Source organism: Salmo trutta, chromosome 13 (genome assembly GCF_901001165.1).
Source record: "Salmo trutta chromosome 13, fSalTru1.1, whole genome shotgun sequence".
Classification (NCBI taxonomy): Eukaryota; Metazoa; Chordata; class Actinopteri; order Salmoniformes; family Salmonidae; genus Salmo; species Salmo trutta.
Genome location: NC_042969.1, coordinates 36,014,434 through 36,037,195, shown reverse-complemented (window position 1 = coordinate 36,037,195; position 22,762 = coordinate 36,014,434). Strand labels below are relative to the sequence as shown.

At 41.8% G+C, this 22,762-nt stretch overlaps 2 protein-coding genes across 3 annotated transcripts; both read left to right on the top strand.

Annotated features, from left to right (window-relative positions):
* The first annotated feature begins 15 nt into the window (after nucleotides 1-15).
* On the top strand, nucleotides 16-14,034 carry LOC115206765 (matrin-3). The gene is made up of 18 exons (XM_029773967.1): nucleotides 16-1,732; nucleotides 1,942-2,003; nucleotides 2,177-2,215; nucleotides 5,526-5,602; nucleotides 7,668-7,717; nucleotides 7,826-7,942; nucleotides 8,178-8,303; nucleotides 8,445-8,570; nucleotides 8,657-8,781; nucleotides 8,983-9,766; nucleotides 9,965-10,180; nucleotides 10,921-11,002; nucleotides 11,125-11,168; nucleotides 11,362-11,505; nucleotides 11,624-11,754; nucleotides 11,969-12,639; nucleotides 13,064-13,185; nucleotides 13,652-14,034. Exons 1-18 carry the CDS (start codon nucleotides 770-772, stop codon nucleotides 13,682-13,684), a joined length of 3,912 nt encoding a protein of 1,303 aa, XP_029629827.1. The 5' UTR covers nucleotides 16-769; the 3' UTR covers nucleotides 13,685-14,034.
* A 5,004-nt stretch (nucleotides 14,035-19,038) lies between these two features.
* LOC115205729 (transmembrane protein 216) lies at nucleotides 19,039-22,715 on the top strand. Of its 2 annotated transcripts, XM_029771999.1 has the most exons (6): nucleotides 19,039-19,090; nucleotides 19,445-19,458; nucleotides 20,966-21,059; nucleotides 21,199-21,291; nucleotides 21,520-21,721; nucleotides 22,337-22,715. In XM_029771999.1, the coding sequence occupies exons 1-6, from the start codon at nucleotides 19,078-19,080 to the stop codon at nucleotides 22,350-22,352; spliced, it is 432 nt and encodes a 143-aa protein (XP_029627859.1). In that variant the 5' UTR covers nucleotides 19,039-19,077; the 3' UTR covers nucleotides 22,353-22,715. The 2 variants fall into 2 exon arrangements, with proteins under 2 accessions (XP_029627859.1, XP_029627858.1); XM_029771998.1 differs by lacking the exons at nucleotides 19,039-19,090; nucleotides 19,445-19,458 and having other exon boundaries at nucleotides 19,863-21,059.
* Nucleotides 22,716-22,762: the final 47 nt, after the last annotated feature.

The following is a 22,762-nucleotide window of genomic DNA, read 5'->3' as shown; positions in this document are numbered from 1 at the left end:
CTATATACTCCGATCTCATAGTACACTCGTCTGAGAGTGCCAGAGCGCAGAAAAATTTGTGAATTTACTCTCAACACCGGTAGAATATGGTCGGTGTCAGTAAAATGTTGCCAGCAGCACAGTTACAGCCACCAACGCTCTGGATAACATGAAAACAGCTCTGCTATGGCAAATAAAATAGTCAGTGAGGTGTTCTCTCATTTGTGTCTGGAAGTAGCTAGCAAGTTAGCGTGACTGCTGATGTGAGGTCAGACCGCTCGGTTCAACACCACTCCTCGGCCAGAGCGTCCAGTTTACGCTCTGAATTTAGGAATTGACAACCTGACAACGCTCTGAATTGACGAACGGCCAGAGCACTCCGGAAATGCAGATCAATTTTTACGAAAACACACAACTTTTTTTTTAAAAGTGGTTACTTCCGGTTCCGGTTTAGACTCCTGGGAAGCTAGTTAGCTATTTCGATACAGGTTTCAGTAAGATACTTAACGAATTAACGTATATGCCGACATTTATGTTTGTATGTATTCACAAATTATCTTTAAAAAGAAATGCTAACGTGAGAGGAAGGTAGCTAGCTGACGTTAGCTTTGCTAGCTCAGCCTGTGTCCGTTTCAAGTAAATGTAAACAGCAACGTTATGCTTTTAATAACTTAGATTACCTTTCCCAATAGCCTAATATTGAATCCATATTCCCTCGATTGCTTCTTTGACCCATCATCTCTTCACTGGCAACTTTCTCAACAGAGATTAGATACGTCTACGTTCCAGCATGTCTCACAACTACTCCTACAGACGACCATCACCAGCTAAAGATCTAAAAGCCAGTTCTTTCGACTCTCCAGATCACTTGCACCCTGGAGACCACAGTCACAATGTTTCGTCCCAGGAGCCACCATCTCATTCCACAATACCATCCTACCCTTACTCCTCATCCAGAGCCTCCGCTGCCACAAAGTCCCCTTACTCCTCCTCACTAAGCTGGTCAGACCCTTACTCCTCCTCACTAAACAGGTCAGACCAAACTCTCCTGAGCAGCTGTGGGCTCGAGCCCAAAGACTTGTCTCTACTAGCCGAGATGCCTGAGGATCTCATCACCGTGGAGAACCTACCACATCTGGTCCTGGAGATCAAGAAGAAGAAGAGGGCGACACAGCAGTCACCATATCCAGCTATGATCTCTTACCCTCCTGCTGCCACATCTCGTCCCCCCTCTGCTACCCCGCCTCCAGGCCGTGTGTGGGAGCAGGGTGACCGGAGTCGTTCTCAGACATTAGACTACCCGTTGGACATCCACCCCTCTCTTCCCCCTTCCCAACTTCTTCCCACAGAACAGGCTGAGCCCTGGCAACTAGATCGGCATGACAACTCGATGCAGTACACACGCTCTCGCCTAGAACCTGTACCTGTCCAAGTTGTGGACTACCACTATGGTAAAGAAACTCCCAGCAGTTACCAAACTCCTAGGTCCACTTACAGCACGGCCCAAGGAGGAAACAGCAACAGGTGGAAACCCCCCAACTCATCCCAACCAGCAGTAGATTACAGGTACCCACCACTACAGACTACAGAATACAGACCACGCCCAGATCAAGATGTCCCAGTTTTCACAATCAAGATGGCCACCTCTGGCAACACTCCCACCAAGAAGGCTGCTCTTGACTTCCACGGAGAAATCCCCCAAAAGTTTCCTTATTCGTGCTCTGTCTGTGATATTACCGTGCTCTCTGAAAAGGTATGTAGCTTACTTCTTCTTATTTCTGAGTGCATTATCTGGATCTCAGGTAGGTTCATGTGTGTGAAAAGGTCCAAAGTGTAGCAATCTTAAGCCTATTTGTACCACTGATTATATACAGTTAATGCATAGGCTGTGTTTTAGCATGCGTAGCAGTATCTTAAATATGAACAATGAGAGAAAAAAATGTTATTTGCTTTTTGTTGCAGTACTGGCTCACACACGCCAATGGAACTCAACATGCAGACGGACAGCTCACACTTCTTAAAATGTGAGTAATCACATATTCAAGTTGTTTTTCCAGTTCTCCACTCTCACCAGCATGACATTATGAACTCGTACTGTCAGTATTGATATTGTAATAGGCCTAGCTTAAATCGACTAAGTTCCTAAATTGTCCAGCTTTTTGTCATTCCATCTCTTCTTCTTGTGCCTGTGTTTTAGGTATCCTGAGTGGGATTGCCGGATGCAGACCACCAGAAAGTGAGTGCACATCTCTCCGTGTGTACACTACCGTTCACATCTCTCCGTGTACGCTACCGTTCACATCTCTCCGTGTGTACGCTACCGTTCACATCTCTCCGTGTGTACACTACCGTTCACATCTCTCCGTGTGTACGCTACCGTTCACATCTCTCCGCGTGTACACTACCGTTCACATCTCTCCGCGTGTACGCTACCGTTCACATCTCTCCGCGTGTACACTACCGTTCACATCTCTACGTGTACACTACCGTTCACATCTCTACGTGTGTATACTACCGTTCACATCTCTACGTGTGCACGCTACCGTTCACATCTCTACGTGTGCACGCTACCGTTCACATCTCTACGTGTGCACACTACCGTTCACATCTCTCCGTGTGCACACTACCGTTCACATCTCTCCGTGTGCACACTACCGTTCACATCTCTCCGTGTGCACACTACCGTTCACATCTCTCCGTGTGCACACTACCGTTCACATCTCTCCGTGTGTACACTACCGTTCACATCTCTCCGTGTGTACACTACCGTTCACATCTCTCCGTGTGTACACTACCGTTCACATCTCTCCGCGTGTACACTACCGTTCACATCTCTCCGCGTGTACACTACCGTTCACATCTCTACGTGTGCACACTACTGTTCACATCTCTCCGCGTGTACACTACCGTTCACATCTCTCCACGTGTACACTACCGTTCAAAAGTTTGGGGTCACTTTTATTATTAATATACCTTTATTTCAACAAGGAACACAGACTGAGACCAAGGTCTCTTTTATAGCTGGGCCCTGGATATACATGTTTACACATACAGTTTAGGTACAATGATTAAGAAACTACACAAGACAAAACAAATCGATCACAGATAACACACAAAATACAGCAGCAGATTGTTACATTTACACATAGGTTATTCCCCTAACAACACAAGAACTTGTATTACCCGAAACAGTTACAAGCAATACAAAAATAAAAATCCTCCAATAAATGTTTAAAATGGGCAAGGGGGTCAAGAGTCTCAAGTTTAAGTTTAGTCTGCAGGCTATTCCATAGGCAAGGAGCGTAACAGGGAAAGGAAGCCATACCCAACTCTGTGGAAATCGCATGGGCCTCAAGTGTAATCCATGCTTGAGACCTGGTTTTAGGAATTCTAATTCTAATGTTGATGAGTGATGATAAATAAGAAGGTAGTTTATTCAGAAGTGCTTTATAGACAAACACGAGAGCATGTTGTTCTCGTCTCATGGACAGCGAAGTCCAACCTATATTTTGATATAAAACACAGTGGTGAGTTCTGTAGCTAGCACCCATAATAAACCTAAGTGCGCAATGATAAGTAGCATCCAGAGATTTAAGTGTTGATGCCGTAGCATGCATGTAGATAATATCCCCATAATCTATAACAGACATAAAAGTAGCTTGCACAATTTGTCTTCTATTTGTAGTGGACAAACATGTCCTGTTTCTATAGAGGAAGCCTAGCCTGATTTTTTTGTTGTTGCCGTTTACAAAGTTCGTCAACATGCATTTTAAAAGACAGTTTATCATCCAACCATATCCCTAAGTATTTATATGCAGAGACCTGATTAATTCAAGAGCCATCTAAGCTCGTAAGTGCAAGTGTATTTTCAACCAACTTTTTGAATCTATTAAGAAATGTCCTTGTTTTTGAAAGAAAAGCAAACATTTTTTGTCCATTTAAAATAACATCAAATTGATCCGAAATACAGTGTAGACGTTGTTAATGTTGTAAATGACTATTGTAGCTGAAAATGGCAGATTTAAAACATTTTTTTAATGGAATATCTACATAGGTGTACAGAGGCCCATTATCAGCAACCATCACTCTTGTGTTCCAATGGCACGTTTCGTTAGCTAATCCAAGTGTATCATTTTAAAAGGCTAATTGATCATTAGAAAAGCATTTTGCAATTATGTTAGCACAGCTGAAAACTGTTGTGCTGATTTAAAGAAGCAATAAAACTGGCCTCCTTTAGACTAGTTGAGTATCTGGAGCATCAGCATTTGTGGGTTCGATTACAGGCTCAAAATGGCCAGAAACAAATAACTTTCTTCTGAAACTTGTCAGTCTATTCTTGTTCTGGCAATGAAGGCTATTCCATGTGAGAAATTGCCAAGAAACTGAAGATCTCGTACAACGCTGTGTACTACTTTTTTCACAGAACATCACAAACCGGCTCTAACCAGAATAGAACGAGGAGTGGGAGGCCCCGGTGCACAACTGACCAAGAGGACAAGTACATTAGAGTGTCTAGTTTGAGAAACGGAAGCCTCACAAGTCCTCAACTGGCAGCTTCATTAAATAGTACCTGCAAAACACCAGTCTCAACGTCAACAGTGAAGAGGCGACTCTGGGATGCTGGCCTTCTAGGCAGAGTTGCAAAGAAAAAGCCATATCTCAGACTGGCAAATAAAAAGAAAAGATGAAGATGGGCAAAAGAACACAGACACTGGACAGAGGAAGATTGGAAAAAAAGTGTTATGGACAGACGAATCTAAGTTTGAGGTGTTCGGATCACAAAGAAGAACATTTGCGAGACGCAGAAAAAATGAGAAGATGCTGGAGGAGTGCTTAATGCCATCTGTCAAGCATGGTGGAGGCAATGTGATGATCTGGGGGTGCTTTGGTGGTGGTAAAGTGGGAGATTTGTACAGGGTTAAAGGGATCTTGAAGAGGGAAGGCTATCACTCTATTTTGCAACGCCATGCCATACCCTGTGGACGGCGATTAATTGGAGCCAGTTTCCTCCTACAACAGGACAATGACCCAAAGCACAGCTCCAAATTATGCAATAACTATTTAGAGGAGAAGCAGTCAGCTGGTTTTCTGTCTATAATGGAGTGGCCAGCACAGTCACCGGATCTCAACCCTATTGAGCTGTTGTGGGAGCAGCTTGACCGTATGGTACGTAAGAAGTGACCATCAAGCCAAACCAACTTGTGGGAGGTGCTTCAGGAAGCATGGGGTGAAATCTCTTCAGATTACCTTAACAAATTGACAACTAGAATGCCAAAGGTCTGCAAGACTGTAATTGCTGCAAATGGAGGATTCTTTGACGAAAGCCAAGTTTGAAGGACACAACTATTATTTCAATTAAAAATCATTATTTATAACCTTGTCAATGTCTTGACTATATTTTCTATTCATTTTGCAACTAATTTCATGTATGTTTTCATGGAAAACAAGGTAATTTCTAAGTGACCCCAAACTTTTGAATGGTAGTGTATGTGCTTTAGTATTAATGTAAAAAAGATCTTAACAACAGGCCTTTTTAATCCCTTCAGTGGTGATGACCACACAGAGAGACAGAACATTGAAGAGAAGACTGGTGGACCTTCCCATAGGTTGACTAACTACTTGGGTAAACTCACTGCATTATTGTGCCTATTACATTGCACTGGGAAAGTATTCAGACCCTTTGACTTTTTCCACATTTTTACCTTACAGCTTTATTCTAAAATTGATGAGGGGGGAACGATTTAATACATTTACACACAATACCCCATAATGACAAAGCAAAAAAAAACGTTTTTTAAATATTGCTAATTTATTAAAAAAATATTACATTTACATAAGTATTTCGACCCTTTACTCAGTAATTTGTGTAAGCACCTTTGGCAACGATTACAGCCTCGGGTCTTCTTGGGTATGATGCTACAAGCTTGGCACATCTGTATTTGGAGAGTTTCTCCAATTCTTCTCTGCAGATCCTCTCAAGCTCTGTCAGGTTGGATGGGGAGTGTCGCTGCATTTTCAGGTCTCTCCAGAGATGTTCGATCAGATTCAAGTCTGGGCTCTGGTTGGGCCACTCAAGGACATTCAGAGACTTGTCCCAAAGCCACTCCTGCATTGTCTTGGCTGTGTGCTTAGGGTCATTGTCCTGTTGGAAGGTGAACCTTCGCCCCAGTCTAAGGTCCTGAGCCCTCTGGAGCAGGTTTTCATCAAGGATCTCTGTGTACTTTGTTCCGTTCATCTTTCCCTCGATCCTGACTAGTCTCCTAGTCCCTGCCGCTGAAAAACATCCCCACAGCATGATGCTGCCACCACCATGCTTCACCGTAGGGATGGTGCCAGGTTTCCTCCAGATGTGACACTTGGCATTCTTGGCACTTGGAACTCAACGAGTTCAATCTTGGTTTCATCAGACCAGAACATCTTGTTTCTCATGGTCTGAGAGTCCTTTAGGTGCCTTTAGGAAAACTCCAAGCAGGCTGTCGTGCCTTCTACTGAGGAGTGGCTTCCGTCTGGCCACTCTACCATAAAGGCCTGATTGGTGAAGTGCTGCAGAGATTGTGGTCCTTATGGAAGAATCTCCCATCTCCACAGAGGAACTCTGGAGCTCTGTCAGAATGACCATTGAGTTCTTGGTCACCTCCCTGAACAAGCCCCTTCTCCCCCGATTGCTCAGTTTGGCCGGGCAACCAGCTCTAGGCCGGGCGACCAGCTCTCTTCCATTTAAGAATGATGGCCACTGTGTTCTTGGGGACCTTCAATGCTGCAGAATGTTTTTGGTACCCTTCCCCAGATCTGTCCCTCAACACAATCCTGTCTCGTAGCTCTAAGGACCACTCCTTTGACCTCATGGCTTGGTTTTTGCTCTGACATGCCTTGTCAACTGTGGGACCTTTATATAGACAGGTGTGTGCCTTTCCAAATCATGTCCAATCAATTGAATGTACCACAGGTGGACTCCAAGTTGTAAAAACATCTCAAGGATGATCAATGGAAACAGGATGCACCTGAGCTCAATTTCGAGTCTCAAAGCAAAGGGTCTGAATACCTTTGAAAATAAGGTTTTTCTGTTTTTTATTTGTAATTTGCAAGCATTTCTAAACCTGTTTTCGCTTTGTCATTATGGGGTATTGTGTGTAGATTGAGGATTTGTATTTATTTAATCAATTTTAGAATAAGGCTGTAACGTAACAAAATGTGGAAAAAGGGGTCTGAATACTTGTGCTAGAGAGATTTACATGGTTATCAAAACGTCACGCCAGGGTAAGCCTACATGAAACACAGTCCTTATTGTAGGTGTTACGAAAATCGCCTATGGGAAATTTTGGTGGAAAAACAATTGGAACCATTTCCCGGTTTGACCTCCTAGGTTTTATGGGTATTATAACACCTTCCCTGTAGGGCTTTATTGTGTATAGGCCAGTGACAAAATATCTGTTTAATCCATTTTAAATTCAGGCTGTATTACAACATAATGTGGAAAAAGTCAAGGGGTGTGAATACTTTCTGAAGGCTCTGTATATTTAGCAGACTCTTTTCATACATTTTTCTTATTTTGACAACTCTGGCATTGTTAGCGCCATACTCTACTAACTAATCCACACGACCATTTTGTGCGATTTATAAGTACAATATTTTTTTTAATGATTATTATTATAACGTGCCATTAACTTACCTTTTCTATTGTCCTGTAGGTAAACCGTCAAGTAGCGGCTCTAGAGAAAGCATAGACCCTAAGACAAAGGTTAGTAAGGTATTGTTGTTCTTCCTGCTGTTCTGGTGAATTACTATCTAGTTTTCACCCTTTTTTTTTGTTTTCACAATGTCTGTTTACTTGCCTTTTATTTTCCAGGGGAGTGGCAAAGTGGTTTGTGCCAAATTTACCGCCCAGTGTCTCAACGAAGATGGTTTGAAGGACCTGATTAAACCGTTTGGTGAAGTTGTGAAAATCATCATGTTCCCTGCTTTAGTAAGAAGACTAGTAGCCTATTCATCCTGCCATCTATAGAAATAGCTAATATGTGTTTTCAATTCCTATGAAATGGGCATTGACTGAATTATAATGATACAAATCTTATAGTCATTAAAAGTAATGTTGTAAGGATAGAAATAGAATCGCCACCCATCATGGCCTCATTGACTTCAATAGGGATATCCATGCTAGTAATAGTGTTTTTATGGTTCTTGTAACGCTGCATCTTCAGGCGTTTGTGGAGATGGGCTCAACGGACCAGGCCACCGATATTGTTACATACTACCTCAGTAACCCAGTGATGGTGAAAGGAGGACAAGCCACCTTCTCTGTCTCTTCAACATTTAATTTCCTGCAGGTACATTTTATAAGATGAATTAATTGACATAATTTTAGTTAAGTTTGGTCAAAAAGGGTAATTGAGGATTTTCTCTAAAACAACCACACACACACAGAGGATTATTCAATGAGTTAAATAAATACATTTACATCCATATAGAGTTCCCGGGTGTTGCGTTTTACCCCTGTGCCATCTGGTAAAGAGTCTGTCCCGTGGAAGAGAGAGTTACTGGCCGTAGCTAAAAGATTTGGACCTGTGGAGCAATCTTTATTCTTACCTACGCAGGTATTAAACTGCATTTTCCTTTGAAATTTTTTGGTAGTCGGTGTTAAAGTCTATTATAATTTGCTTACAGTGTTTTGTCCTTGTAGGCATTTGTGGAAATGACAAATGCACTGGATGCACAGAAGCTGGTTGGACACCATACGTCCAAACACCTGAAAATAGACGAGATACATATTAAAGTGGCCTTCTCATCAGAGTATAATACACTTCCGTAAGTTGATGCGTCCCGCTGTTGTGCCATTACTTTTTGTTTTGCATGCAAACATGCATTGATTATGGCTTCTGAGTTCAGACTGTCAGACACTGTAGATGTCACCATTATAACCACTGTATTAAAGTGGACTCTGTAAAAGCCAGAAAACATGGGAATAAAAGTGTTATCTGTGAACTTTCTTTCCATCCCATCATGCAGGACCATATCTGACAGGAAGTCTTCAGACAGGAAGTCTCCAGACAGGAGCAGGAAGTCTGAAAACCGATCTAAGAGGAAGAGAACCTCAAGCCCCAGAAGGCGGTCCCTCAGCCCCAGGAGAGATTCCCCAACCACCCCAAAGAGGAGGAGGAGTAGAGAGGGGGATAGCGACCGTCACAAAGAACGAGTGAAATCAAACGGTGGGGGTAAAGGCAGTCTAAGGTCCCCCAGCAAACAAAGCTCCAGCCGATCATCCGGAAGCCCTCGCAGGCCAAGGTCCCCCAGAAAACAGAGCTCCAGCCGGTCTTCCAGAAGCCCTTGCAGGCCAAGATTCCCCAGCAAACAGAGCTCCAGCCGGACCTCCAGAAGCCCTCGCTCCCATACTAAAGAGAGGTTCTCCAGTGAGAAGAAGACCCCAGGTTCTGGTAAAACAGACCCCAAGAAGGACAAGGTATCTCCCACTTCCACTCGCTCACAATCTCCCACCAAAGATAAGACCCCATCCCAGTCCTCCACTGTGATGGAGAAGTCCGAAGAGGCTGTCGACAAGACTGACCAGAGGAAGAAAAAAACTGAGACCCAGGAGGATGGAGCCACGGAGGCCTGGGATATGGACAGTGACATCGAGGGGGTGGAGGTGATCGGAGAGGACAGCGACATCGAGGGGATGGCCGTGTATGGGGAGGATGGGGAGGAGAACTCTGACATGGGAGAGGAGGAAGAGGGGCCAGTAGGGGAGGAAGAGGTAGGGGAGGCAGAAGTAGTGGAGGGAGAGGAAGAAGAAGTAGAGGAGGAAGAGGAGGAAGAGAGTGAGGAGGGGGGAGAGTTAGAGGAGGTAGTGGAGAAACAGGAAGAGGAGCAAGTAGGGGAGGAAGAGGTAGGGGAGGCAGAAGTAGTGGAGGGAGAGGAAGAAGAAGTAGAGGAGGAAGAGGAGGAAGAGAGTGAGGAGGGGGGAGAGTTAGAGGAGGTAGTGGAGAAACAGGAAGAGGAGCAAGTAGGGGAGGAAGAGGAGGATGAGGAGGAAGAGGTAGGGGAGGAAGAGAAGGGAGAGAAACAGCAGGAGAGTGCTGAGGACTTGATCCAAGATCTCTCAGCTACCGGGTCAGAACAGGGGAAAGTGTTCTCAGCTACCGTGTCAGAACAGGGGAAAAAGAGAGATGGTGAAGACCAGAAAACGGATGCTTCATATGTTGATGAGGTAAAGTTCATGCTCTGTCAGGTCTTTAACATGTAGTTTATCTGTACATGCTCTGTCAGGTCTTTAACATGTAGTTCATCTGTACATGCTCTGTCAGGTCTTTAACATGTAGTTTATCTATACATGCTCGGTCAGGTCTTTAACATGTAGTTTATCTGTATATGCTCTGTCAGGTCTTTAACATGTAGTTTATCTATACATGCTCTGTCAGGTCTTTAACATGTAGTTTATCTGTACATGCTCTGTCAGGTCTTTAACATGTAGTTTATCTATACATGCTCTATCAGGTCTTTAACATGTAGTTTATCTGTACATGCTCTGTCAGGTCTTTAACATGTAGTTTATCTGTACATGCTCTGTCAGGTCTTTAACATGTAGTTTATCTGTACATGCTCTGTCAGGTCTTTAACATGTAGTTTATCTATACATGCTCTGTCAGGTCTTTAACATGTAGTTTATCTATACATGCTCTGTCAGGTCTTTAACATGTAGTTTATCTGTACATGCTCTGTCAGGTCTTTAACATGTAGTTCATCTGTACATGCTCTGTCAGGTCTTTAACATGTAGTTTATCTGTACATGCTCTGTCAGGTCTTTAATGTGTAGTTCAGCAATTTAATAAGTCAAATAACATAGTCCCAATTTGTAAAATACAAGGTGTCATGTTTAATGCGTGTTGTGTGTTTCAGTAAATCCTAAATCCTTATGTTTTGATGTTTGTTCCCCTCATTGTCACACAGGAGGAGCATGATTTCCCAGAGGGCCATGAAAACCTTATCACTTTGGATGACCTAGAGCAGGATTCATCAGCTGATGACCAAGGTGATTACTACTCAACACCTAGCTACTGGGCCATAGATTACATTCAAACTTCAGCACTTTCAAAGAAAGAGTAACATTGTTATTATGAAGGTCATTAATTGTATGTTTATCTTACATTGCAGATAACCAGTCAATAGATGAGCCTAAGAGCAGGTCCAAGAGCAAGGTGAGCAATTAGTCTTTTTTATTCTTGTTATTGATGTGTTCTGTGAGTCAGTTAGAATATGTTTATTGAACCTTATGAGATAAGACTGGTTTAAAGCAAAAGGTCAGTCTAGCACCATATATTATCTGGGTTGAGTTAACTATTGTCAATAAAGTTGTCACAACCACACGTGTGTAAAATGTTTTCATTTCAGCCCTCAGGACGTGATCAGACACCTGGTAGAGTGATCTTCGTCAAAAACCTTCCTAGAGGCTTCTATACAGATAGTGACTTCCTGGAGATTGTTAAAGGCTTTGGGAGAGTGCACCGCTATTTCCTCCTTCGCAATGGTGAAGAGGTATTTTCCCAAAAGAAGGAAATCTAAAATGGAGTCGATCCTAATGATGTACTACAAGTCTGATCGTATTTGGTGTTTCAGTAACCATGGTCTCTCTCCTCTCTCATCTATCTCTCAGGGCTTCATTGAGATGGAGAAGTCTTCTGATGCAACAAAGGCTTTAAGAGAGCTGCGTTATGATGGCTGTAAATTATACGGCCAGAAGTTGATCATCCTGCGGTCTCAGAAATATAAAAGACTAACAATAGGGTAGGTGTCTGCTTTGCTAAACAGACATGTTGCAAACTCTGTCCCATCCTGTGTGGGAGCCACTGATAATTGATGTTTCTGTCTCTTCTGATAGGTAATATCCCTCCCTGTCTGATCATATTTTATGTGCAGTGAATTCTGCCTATCTATCTTAAAGGTAAATGTTTCTAAACTTATAGTTCTGGACAAAAAAGGAATTGTTTTACTTTGTCAGGTGGAAACCTGAATCAGACTCTGATTCTAAAAGTGATCAGAAGAAAGATCACAGGAATACTAGAAGCACCAGCAGCAGTAGCAGGATAAGGAGATGGACCAGCAGTCAGTCAAAGTCAGCAGCCAAGGACGAGGAGACGAGAGAGGAGGACGAGGAGACGAGAGAGGAGGACGAGGAGACGGACGAGGAGATGAAAGAGGAGGAGACGGACGAGGAGATGAAAGAGGAGGAGACGGACGAGGAGACGAAAGAGGAGGACGAGGAGACGAAAGAGGAGGACGAGGAGACGGACGAGGAGACGAAAGAGGAGGACGAGGAGACGAAAGAGGAGGACGAGGAGACGAAAGAGGAGGACGAGGAGACGAAAGAGGAGGACGAGGAGACGAAAGAGGAGGACGAGGAGACGACACGACAAATACACTCCGAACAGCGTAGTAATCAATCGTCTGATCCAGCCAAAAACATGGACAGAGGAGCGTCTAAATTGAATACTGACAGATTCTCCAACAGTGAAGACCAAAACAATGCCCCTGTCTCTGCTGCTGAGGATGAGAAGCGGGCCTGTAGCACTGAGGACAATGTAGAAACCAAGATGGAGGATAATGTGGAAAGAGGACCAGATTACGTGAAGACTGGTATGGAGTCATCATTCCACCCCAACAACCCAGTGGGTAAGTGTTTTGATGTGATTTATAGCCTCACTGCATTCTCATGGTAGCCTGGTCCTAGATCTATTGTCTCATTCTATAGACTGGTCCCAGATCTGTATTTCCTTATATAGCCTGATCCCAGATCTGTTGTCTCCTTCTATAGCCTGATCTGTTTGTGCAGTTGTCAACTCCATGGCATGACAATCCCATAAAGAATTGGCAAGAGAGTAGAAACCAACAAGCACCCTGGCTACTGTCTTGGCCCCTTTCAAGAATAATTACTAAATTATCTTTTTAGACTTGTCTGGTCCACTTTCATCACTGAAACAACTTTTATTTGTTTGCTTTGAAAACACTACTAAGTGCAGCAATTAACCGTAGTAAGAAGCATTGTCTTTATGAAGTACAGTACTATGTTTTCTAACAAATTATGTGTTTCTTACAGGAAGGGAATTCATTAAACCTGTCATGGGCTACTTCTGCAACCTGTGTCAAGTAATCTATGTCAATGAGGACGAAGCAAAGAACCAACACTGCAGCAGCCTCTGTCACTATCTGAAGTTTATGGTAAGTCACCAGAATCCTATTGAATCTCATCAGAATCATCTCACTTTTGGGGCGGCAGGTAGCCTAGTGGTTAGAGCGTTGGGCTAGTAACCGAAAGGTTGCTGGATAGAATCCCCGAGTTGACAGGGTAAAAATCTGTCATTCTGCCCGGTAGGCCTTCATTGTAAATAAGAATTTGTTCTTAACTGACTTGCCTAGTTAAATAAAGGTTAAATAAATAAATAAATACAAACGTGAGTTTTCTATGCATCTTTACCATAAGCATAGAAACAATGGTTGGCCGACTGCTCTTTTCTAGTCCCTATTACCAAATCATGTAAATCACAGGTGCATAGGTTTGAAAAAGTAGGATCATTGCTGGTATTCTTTACATTATTCAACCACCATTTCTGTGCAGTTATTTGCTGTGTACATTAGATGTTTACCTGGACGGTTACTGAGCTGTATGATTTGTGTTGTCTCACAGGAACATTCAGGTAAAGACACAGCCTCTAGCTAAAAGATGTCCATCTCTGGAGGAAGTTGACAAGATGACAGTCTTAGACCCAATTTAACGGGAAGTGTACAAGTGCACACTTCTGGAGGAGTGTGAAGAATTGGGATTTTGCCATGTTTTACGCTCAGAAGAACGCCACAGGTTTACCTAATCCACGAGAGGCTCTGTGTGAAACTCATCCTAGAACAATAAATGGGATTGCAGATTACGTTAATCTGTATTGGTTTATATGAACAAATGTACAGCACCTACCTACATATATTGTTATGTTTGTGTTAAAATAGCTCAGATCTACTTCCTGTAACTTGATTTGTTTGTCCTGTGCTTGGAATTAAAGCTATTAGAAAACCCTATCTCGTTTGTTTTCAAGATGAGTTGAAATAGAACTTCATTATCAAATATTATGTTAATTAACATGCATTCATTATTGTATTTTTGTCATTTTAACATAATTCAAGCACGATAACATCACCACCTTCTATACTGAACAAAAATATGAATGCAACATTCAACAATTTGAACGATTTTACTGAGTTACAGTTCATATAAGGAAATCGGTCAATTTAAATACATTGATTGGGACTTAATGTATGGATTTCACATGACTGGGAATACAGATATGCATCTGTTGGACACAGAAAACCAGTCAGTATTCATTAGGACCTAATTTATGGATTTCACATGATTGGGCAGGGGCGTAGTCATGGCTGGGCTTGGGAGGGCATAGACCAACCCACTTGGGAGCCAAGCCCACCCACTGTGTACCCAGGCCCAACCAATCAGAATTTGTTTTACCCCATAAAAGGGCTTTATTTCAGACAGAAATACTTCTCAGTTTCATCAGCTGTCTGGGTGGCTCGTCTCAGACGATACCGCAGGTGAAGAAACCAGATGTGGAGTTCCTGGGCTTTTGTGGTTACTTGTGGTCTGCGGTTGTGAGGCTGGTTGGACGTACTGCCAAATTCTCTAAGATGACGGAGGCGGCTTATAGTAGAGAAATTAACATTCAGTTATTCACGTAATAAGGAATTCTCCTTGACCACATCCACAAATTGGGGAAAACAAACATTCTTTCCTTTTGACCCGCCAGTGTAAAAGAGCTAACTTTGTAGTCGATTTATTGTTATAAAGAAATAACAATCTAGAAAAAAGAAACGCACACCTATAAAGGCGAGGTGCTGGCTAGCGGAGCAGAACACTAGAGAATAAAGGAAAGCCGCACACTCTAAGAGCTCAGATGCAAAAATTTTAATAACCAACGTTTCGACAGCTAAGCTGTCTTCATCAGGGTATCATCACAAACACTGAGAGATGAGTCATTTATATAGTGTCAAGAGACACACAGGTGTTTGTAATCATGGCTAAGTATGGCCTAATATCATTGGTTAACTGAAATATTAAAAAAATGGTATACAAGGAACATACAAAAAGACAAACAAATGGATAACATATGATCATAGCATTTGTAGTCTAAAAAGTATCTAACAAACAATTACAATGGCAAAATCACAATAATCACAAGAATGGCTTCAGATCAAAGTCTATGTTGAGACCGAAGGGAGCAAGTGTCTTTAAATTAAAGATCCAGGCAGCCTCTCGTTTTAACAATAAATTATCAAGGTCACCCCCTCTCCTCGGGAGGGTGACATGTTCGATGCCAATATAACGCAGAGACGAAATCGAATGGCCTGCCTCCAAAAAGTGGGCCGCAACTGGGTAAGTCAGGTTTTTGCACCTAATGGTGCTACGGTGCTCTGAGATACGTACTTTTAATTCACGCTTTGTTTTACCCACATAATTTTTACCACAGGGACAAGTTATAAGGTAAATAACTGACTTAGTGGAACACGTAATAACACCTTTAATTGGGATAGATTTCCCTGTTTGGGGGTGTTTGAAGGATCTACAATTGTAAGTGCCATTGCATTGAGCACAGCCATTACACTTGTAATTTCCATCCAGTATGGGCGCAAATAGGCGTTGTTCAGGAATATCTTGGGCTGGTAAATCAGAGTGTACCAATTGCCGCACCCGACGGGGTAAGAAGAAACGACTATCAGAGGCAGAGGAGACCGTTCACACGGTCCCAGAACCCACGGGACTGAGTGTCTTTAATTTATCAAGCAAGATATTGAGCCCTGCCCATGTCTCTTTGCTCAATAAAGGGTTATCTTTTGTGCCTACAACACAGTGTAACGATTTTGACGTTAAGGTAGACATGTTTAAGTTTTTTAGAAACATCCGTTTAAGGGAATACTTTAGCTCCCCCAATCCTGACACTTCTATTGAACCAGTAGGTTACTTACCTGTACATACTCCGACTCCTTTTAGAAGCAAGAGTTATTTTGTACCTCCAGCCAATCGCAATCACTCTATCGAGACATATTGCAGACTTGTTGAAAAAGATGTTGCTCATCTCCTTAAGAATAAACAGGGCTTCAAATCTTTCCATAATTTATCTAAGGATGAAAAAAAAGCTTTGCTTGATTTACAATCTGATACGTCAGTCCTTATTCGTCCTGCTGATAAGGGTGGGTCGGTGGTACTCATGGATAGGACAACTTATGTAAATGAGTGTCATAGACAGCTACTTGACAACACCTTTTACAAGAAACTCAGAAGTGACCCTACTTCCCAATTTCAGAATACTATCTTTTCTGTCCTAGATGGTTATTTAAATTCTGGTCAGATAACCAAAAAAGAACATGACTTTCTGGCCATCCAACACCCTAAAATTGCCACTTTCTATACTTTGCCGAAATTACACAAGAACGTTACAAACCCTCCAGGGCGCCCTATTGTAGCGGGCATTGATGCAGTAACGGCCCCTCTATCTACTTTTGTTGACTTTTTTATTAGACCACTCGCAGAACAGCTCCCCTCCTTTGTAAAGGACACCAGCAGTATGATCTCTATCATTGAATCTCTTGATCCTCTGCCTGAGAACACCTTGTTAGTTACTTTTGATGTTGAGTCGTTATACACAAATATTCCGCATGAGGGCGGTATTGAAGCCATGGAACATTTTCTTCTGCAACGTGACCCTAATGAGCTACCTTGCAGTGCCTGCATTGTAACGTTGGCTGAAATAGTACTCACACACAACTACTTCATGTTTCTAAATGATTTCTTTATTCAGACGAAGGGTACTGCTATGGGATCTCCCATGGCTCCTAACTATGCTAATTTGTATGTGGGTTACATGGAGAAACAATCCATTTTTAACCCTCTCAAAAATGTTTTCTTGCCTAACATCATTATTTGGAAACGGTATATTGACGATATTTTTGTTCTATGGAGGGGTGATGCAGAACTGCTCCAGTCGTTTTATGCTTTTCTTAACTCCTGTTCTGAACATTTGAGATTTACTATGCAATCTGATACACGTCAAATCAGTTTTCTTGATCTTCTGATCTTGTGTGAAGATAATGTTTTATACACTGATCTTTACAGGAAACCTACTGATCGTAACAGTTTGTTGAGGGCTGACAGTTGTCACCCACTTCCCTTGAAAAATAGTTTGCCCTACAGCCAATTCTGTCGAATCAAAAGAATTTGCATTAAACAATCAGATTTCGACAGAAATATGGCTGAGACTCAGGATAAGTTCAAGGAGAGGGGGGACAACAATGATCAGATTAATATTGCCATTGAGAAAATTCAAAACAAAACGAGACATGACCTTTTTCAAGGTCAGTCTCGCAAAAAGACGCATTCATGCGTTCTTACTACCCGCTATTCAAAGTGCTCTGAACAAATTAAAGGAATCGTTCACAAACATTGGCACATTCTGAAATATGATGATAGTCTTGGTAATGTGTTTTCTGATCTTCCCCTGGTCGTATTCTCGCGGGGCAGAAATCTCAGAGACCAATTGGTACACTCTGATTTACCAGCCCAAGATATTCCTGAACAACGCCTATTTGCGCCCATACTGGATGGAAATTACAAGTGTAATGGCTGTGCTCAATGCAATGGCACTTACAAATGTAGATCCTTCAAACACCCCCAAACAGGGAAATCTATCCCAATTAAAGGTGTTATTACGTGTTCCACTAAGTCAGTTATTTACCTTATAACTTGTCCCTGTGGTAAAAATTATGTGGGTAAAACAAAGCGTGAATTAAAAGTACGTATCTCAGAGCACCATTAGGTGCAAAAACCTGACTTACCCAGTTGCGGCCCACTTTTTGGAGGCAGGCCATTCGATTTCGTCTCTGCGTTATATTGGCATCGAACATGTCACCCTCCCGAGGAGAGGGGGTGACCTTGATAATTTATTGTTAAAACGAGAGGCTGCCTGGATCTTTAATTTAAAGACACTTGCTCCCTTCGGTCTCAACATAGACTTTGATCTGAAGCCATTCTTGTGATTATTGTGATTTTGCCATTGTAATTGTTTGTTAGATACTTTTTAGACTACAAATGCTATGATCATATGTTATCCATTTGTTTGTCTTTTTGTATGTTCCTTGTATACCATTTTTTTAATATTTCAGTTAACCAATGATATTAGGCCATACTTAGCCATGATTACAAACACCTGTGTGTCTCTTGACACTATATAAATGACTCATCTCTCAGTGTTTGTGATGATACCCTGATGAAGACAGCTTAGCTGTCGAAACGTTGGTTATTAAAATTTTTGCATCTGAGCTCTTAGAGTGTGCGGCTTTCCTTTATTCTCTAATAAAGAAATAACAAAACATGCTGAAAAGCCGCTGTGTTGTTCAATGTACATGTAACTAGGTCAAACATCCTGACCTATGGTTTGCAATGCTCCCACTTTGGGAAATAGGCTACCACAGTAGCTATGTGTGTGGAAAACATTTCATCACAGAAAATCCATTTAACCTTGTTTAGTATAGTCAGTTTGTAACTCCACTTACTACTTATAGTTGTGTAGTTCATTTGTTTTTGCTAGTTTAATGTTCCAGTTGGTAGCTAATTAGCTAGCACTCACTCATGTGGCCTCTAGTACCCTCATGAAAAGGGAATTTTTAATGTTTTTATTTAACCCTTATTTCCTGGCATGAGGGAGCCCTACAATAGTATGTTTTTCTAAGTAATGAGAACGCACGGGAGCAGGCAACCCTGAAAAGTAATCTTTAAATATGTTGTACTTTTCATAAATATAGTTTAGCAATTGACTAAAACAAGCAGACAACAAGAAATTGAGTTTGAAAAAAAGGTCAAGTTTGTGCTCTGAGGCAATGGGGTAACCACAGGTTGTTTTCCCTTACAGGCGGCCTGGGCCGTGACATTCTATGTAATACCAACTGGGACTATGGCGCTGCCATGCCAAAACATGATTTTGGACACTAGAGTCATCTATCTGTTCTAGAGTCCTCTATATAGCTCTATGGGCGCGGCGTCTGTCTCCATGGTAAACAAACATGGCGGTGTCTGGTGAGTGGGAAATAGTTTTCAGAAATGTTGTTAATCGCATGTCATAATATGATTTGGATATTTTTTTGAGCTTTCAAGATAATTGACTTGTAGGCTACTGTAAGCACTGGAGAAGTAACGTTATCTACTAGCTAGCTATGCTATCTAGCTAACGTTAGCTAGCTACAGTAACATAGTTACACAGCAGCAGCAGTGTTGACAAAGATGTTTCCATCTGTGATGTTGATGTTCAAGCAAGTGTGCCAATCAGACATTTTGGAAATCTATCACTGTTAGCCTGTAGATAATTTATATGAAATGGGTTGATTTATAAAAAGAATTGTTTAACTGCTGATTTTTGTCTCATTCCTGCAGGAAAACATACAATTGTATCCTTTGTTTTTGCTGTAATGTAGAATCTGCATTTAATAGCTAGCTATTTAACGTTAACGTTAGCTATGTCTTTAGCTAGCTTCTGCAGCAGTTAACCTTCGTGTGCACACCAAAATGGCAATATATTCCTTATAGGGGCTCCCGCGTGGCGCAGCGGTCCAAGACACTGCATCTCAGTACTAGAGGCATCAATACAGACCCTGGTTCGATTCCAGGCTGTATCACAACCGGCCATGATTGGGAGTCCCATAGGGCGGCGCACAATTGGCCCAGCGTCGTTAGGGTTTGGCCGGGGTAGGCCGTCATTGCAAATATGAATATGTTCTTAACTGACTTGCCTAGTTAAATAAAGGTAAAACTATTTTATATATGTATGTATGTATGTATGTATGTATGTATGTATGTATGTATGTATGTATGTATGTATGTATAGTGCAATTCGCACTACATCTGACCAGAGCTTTATGGCTCCTGGTCCAAAGTAATGCTCTATTGGGAACAGGGTGGCCATTTGGGACACAATATTAGGGACCTCAAAGCCAAGGTTCCTTTCCTGTGGTTGTCCTCACGAGAGCCAGTTTCATCATAGAGCTTGATGGTTTTTGCGACTGCACTTGAAGTGATGTAAAAAAAGAATCTCAGATTCCGTGTGGCCTTTGAATAGTGTTAGTTTAAACAGTGCATACACCTCAAACGTTTGCACCTTGTTATACTGATTTCAACGTGATATCCATAGAAGTGATAAAAACAAAATGTATTGCATTACACTTACCGCTTTGTCGACCCATTTGAATCAAAATCCAACACTTCAAAATGTAGCTACGTGTCTTTTATAAGTTATCCTCTAACCAGTGATGTACATATTATTCCATGTGGGTTTTGAGCTGTTAGTTTTAACAGGACATGCAACCTATTCTCCCCGTCGAGCTATTGATTTCAACCTGATAATCGATAGGAGTGATTGACAAAACAGTGTTGTGTTTCTCTTTCTGTTGGTGACCCCCGTATCAAAATGCAACATTCCAAAATGTAGCTGACTGTCTTCTGCAGATTGTTATCTCACCAGTGATGTAAAATGATCTCCTGCTTCCTCGTGGGTTTTTGAGTTGTGGTATTTTCAACAGTGCATACAACCTGATTTCCCCCCACTAATCGATACGAATGATTTATTGTCAAAACAGCAGGGTGTTTGGTGCGTGTGCAGTTTATTACTATTGTTGCACATTTGTGTAGATAATACATTTTATGTTTAGGTTTTCAATTGAGTTTTAGGAATATAAATGTAACTTTCATAATTAATTTCGAATGGTATTGGACTTAATTAGGTAAAAACTGCTGAATGTGTCGAAAAATGTGCTGTGATTAATTTATGATGAAATAGGCTACCAGAAATCACCAAAACGGCTTTGCCCTGCCTACTCATGTCATAGACCCATGGTTATATCATCTGCCAGCGGGCTACCATTTGCAAGTCTTCGATATGACCTTAACAATACGTCTCAGTTGTCCTCCACACCACTGCAGGTCCTGTTCTACCTCAACGGCTGGTATTTTGCTGCCTACTTCCTTGCTGAGGGTCTGATGTTTGTTTACAAAGGTTTGTAGTCTACTCAAATGACCACACAGAGACATAAACTAATGTTTAATCAATCGCTCACTGCCTGATGTTTTGCAAACCCAGTGTCAGGCTGAAAGCAAAACTATTGATTTGTAAGTATGCCTTTGTATTTCCACAGGATTGTTGTTACCATACCCACCAGCTAGTCTCACGTTGGACGTTGGGCTACTCCTTGTTTTCCTTGGCCTGGAGTCCCTCCGAATATTTTACGGTTTGTGTTTTGTCAAGCTGTGTTCTCGGCTTACCGGTATGCCTTTGCAACATCTCAGGGTTTAGAATAATACATGTGTTAATTAAAATAAGTCTTCACATTATGTAGCCTAAATTGTGCTTATAATTTCTAATATTTATTGCCTTTATGGCATCTGTTAATTCTATTTGGCACCTACTGTAAGCCTATTCTAGATGTCCTTCCTTTTTCCGTCCACACTTGTTCCAGGTTGGAAGGGGAACTTAACAGAGCGTTCTCTGGCCATGTCAGTGAGTGTGTTGGTCCTGGTGCCGTGCACAGTGCTGTCTGTGTACTACCTGATGCTGCAGACCTTCGTCCTGTGCCTGGAGTTCATCCTTAATGCTGTGTTACTCTGCTTCTACAGTCTGGAGATGCTGCTGGGAATCATGTCCATATCTGCTTTCTCCAGGTAGTAGAAACATGACATGACATAGCCTGGGTACCAGTCTCTTTCTCCAGTAGGAGAAACACGACATGGCATAGCCTGGGTACCAGAGAAACACGACATGGCATAGCCTGGGTACCAGTCTCTTTCTCCAGTAGGAGAAACACGACATGGCATAGCCTGGGTACCAGTGTCTTTCTCCAGTAGGAGAAACACGACATGACATAGCCTGGGTACCAGTGTCTTTCTCCAGTAGGAGAAACACGACATGACATAGCCTGGGTACCAGTGTCTTTCTCCAGTAGGAGAAACACGACATGACATAGCCTGGGTACCAGTGTCTTTCTGCTCTCTTGACAACTACTTATGGAATTTACATTTAAAGGGTTGGCAAGAGAGAAGAAACAAACTGGCACCCAGGCTAGGCATGACATGCTCTTCTTTCTGGACTGGGGAGATTCCTTGGTTTTAGGCCTCATCAATTGTTGATTATTGATTAATTAAAGTATTATGCTTTGCTCTTAAACTGTGGCTTTGCATAACGTTTCACTGTAAAGGTCCTATATCAGTGATGCTGGATGTGACCTGATCTGCTCAGTGTTTCATGCTCATCAGTTTTTCCTTCATTTTTCTTGTCAGGTCAAAGGTGTACTAAGGAAGATGAATGCTGCAATGTTCCACATTGTTTCAAGAGGAATGAAAAAAAGATTTTTACTGGGATTGTTCTGTGAACATATTTTAATCCCACATGATATTGTTTGTGTTTTTATATCATCTGTTAATAGCCTAATTTATATTTTTGTAATGATGAAATGTCACTTTTTTTATTTGTTTTTGTGTCAACTGTCAATCTTGTGTGTTACTAGTAACACTAATGTAATTGTCTTATGAGGATATTCAATCTGCTGTACCTGATAATGGAATATATTTGTATGTTTTTTTGTGGGGGGGGGGGGATTCAGAACACTGTATTTAATGATTTACTTAATTAAAACATCCTTATTCATTCACCATATAACTTTTTTTCACAAGCGTAATATATATTTCTGATTTGCTGAATCCCAC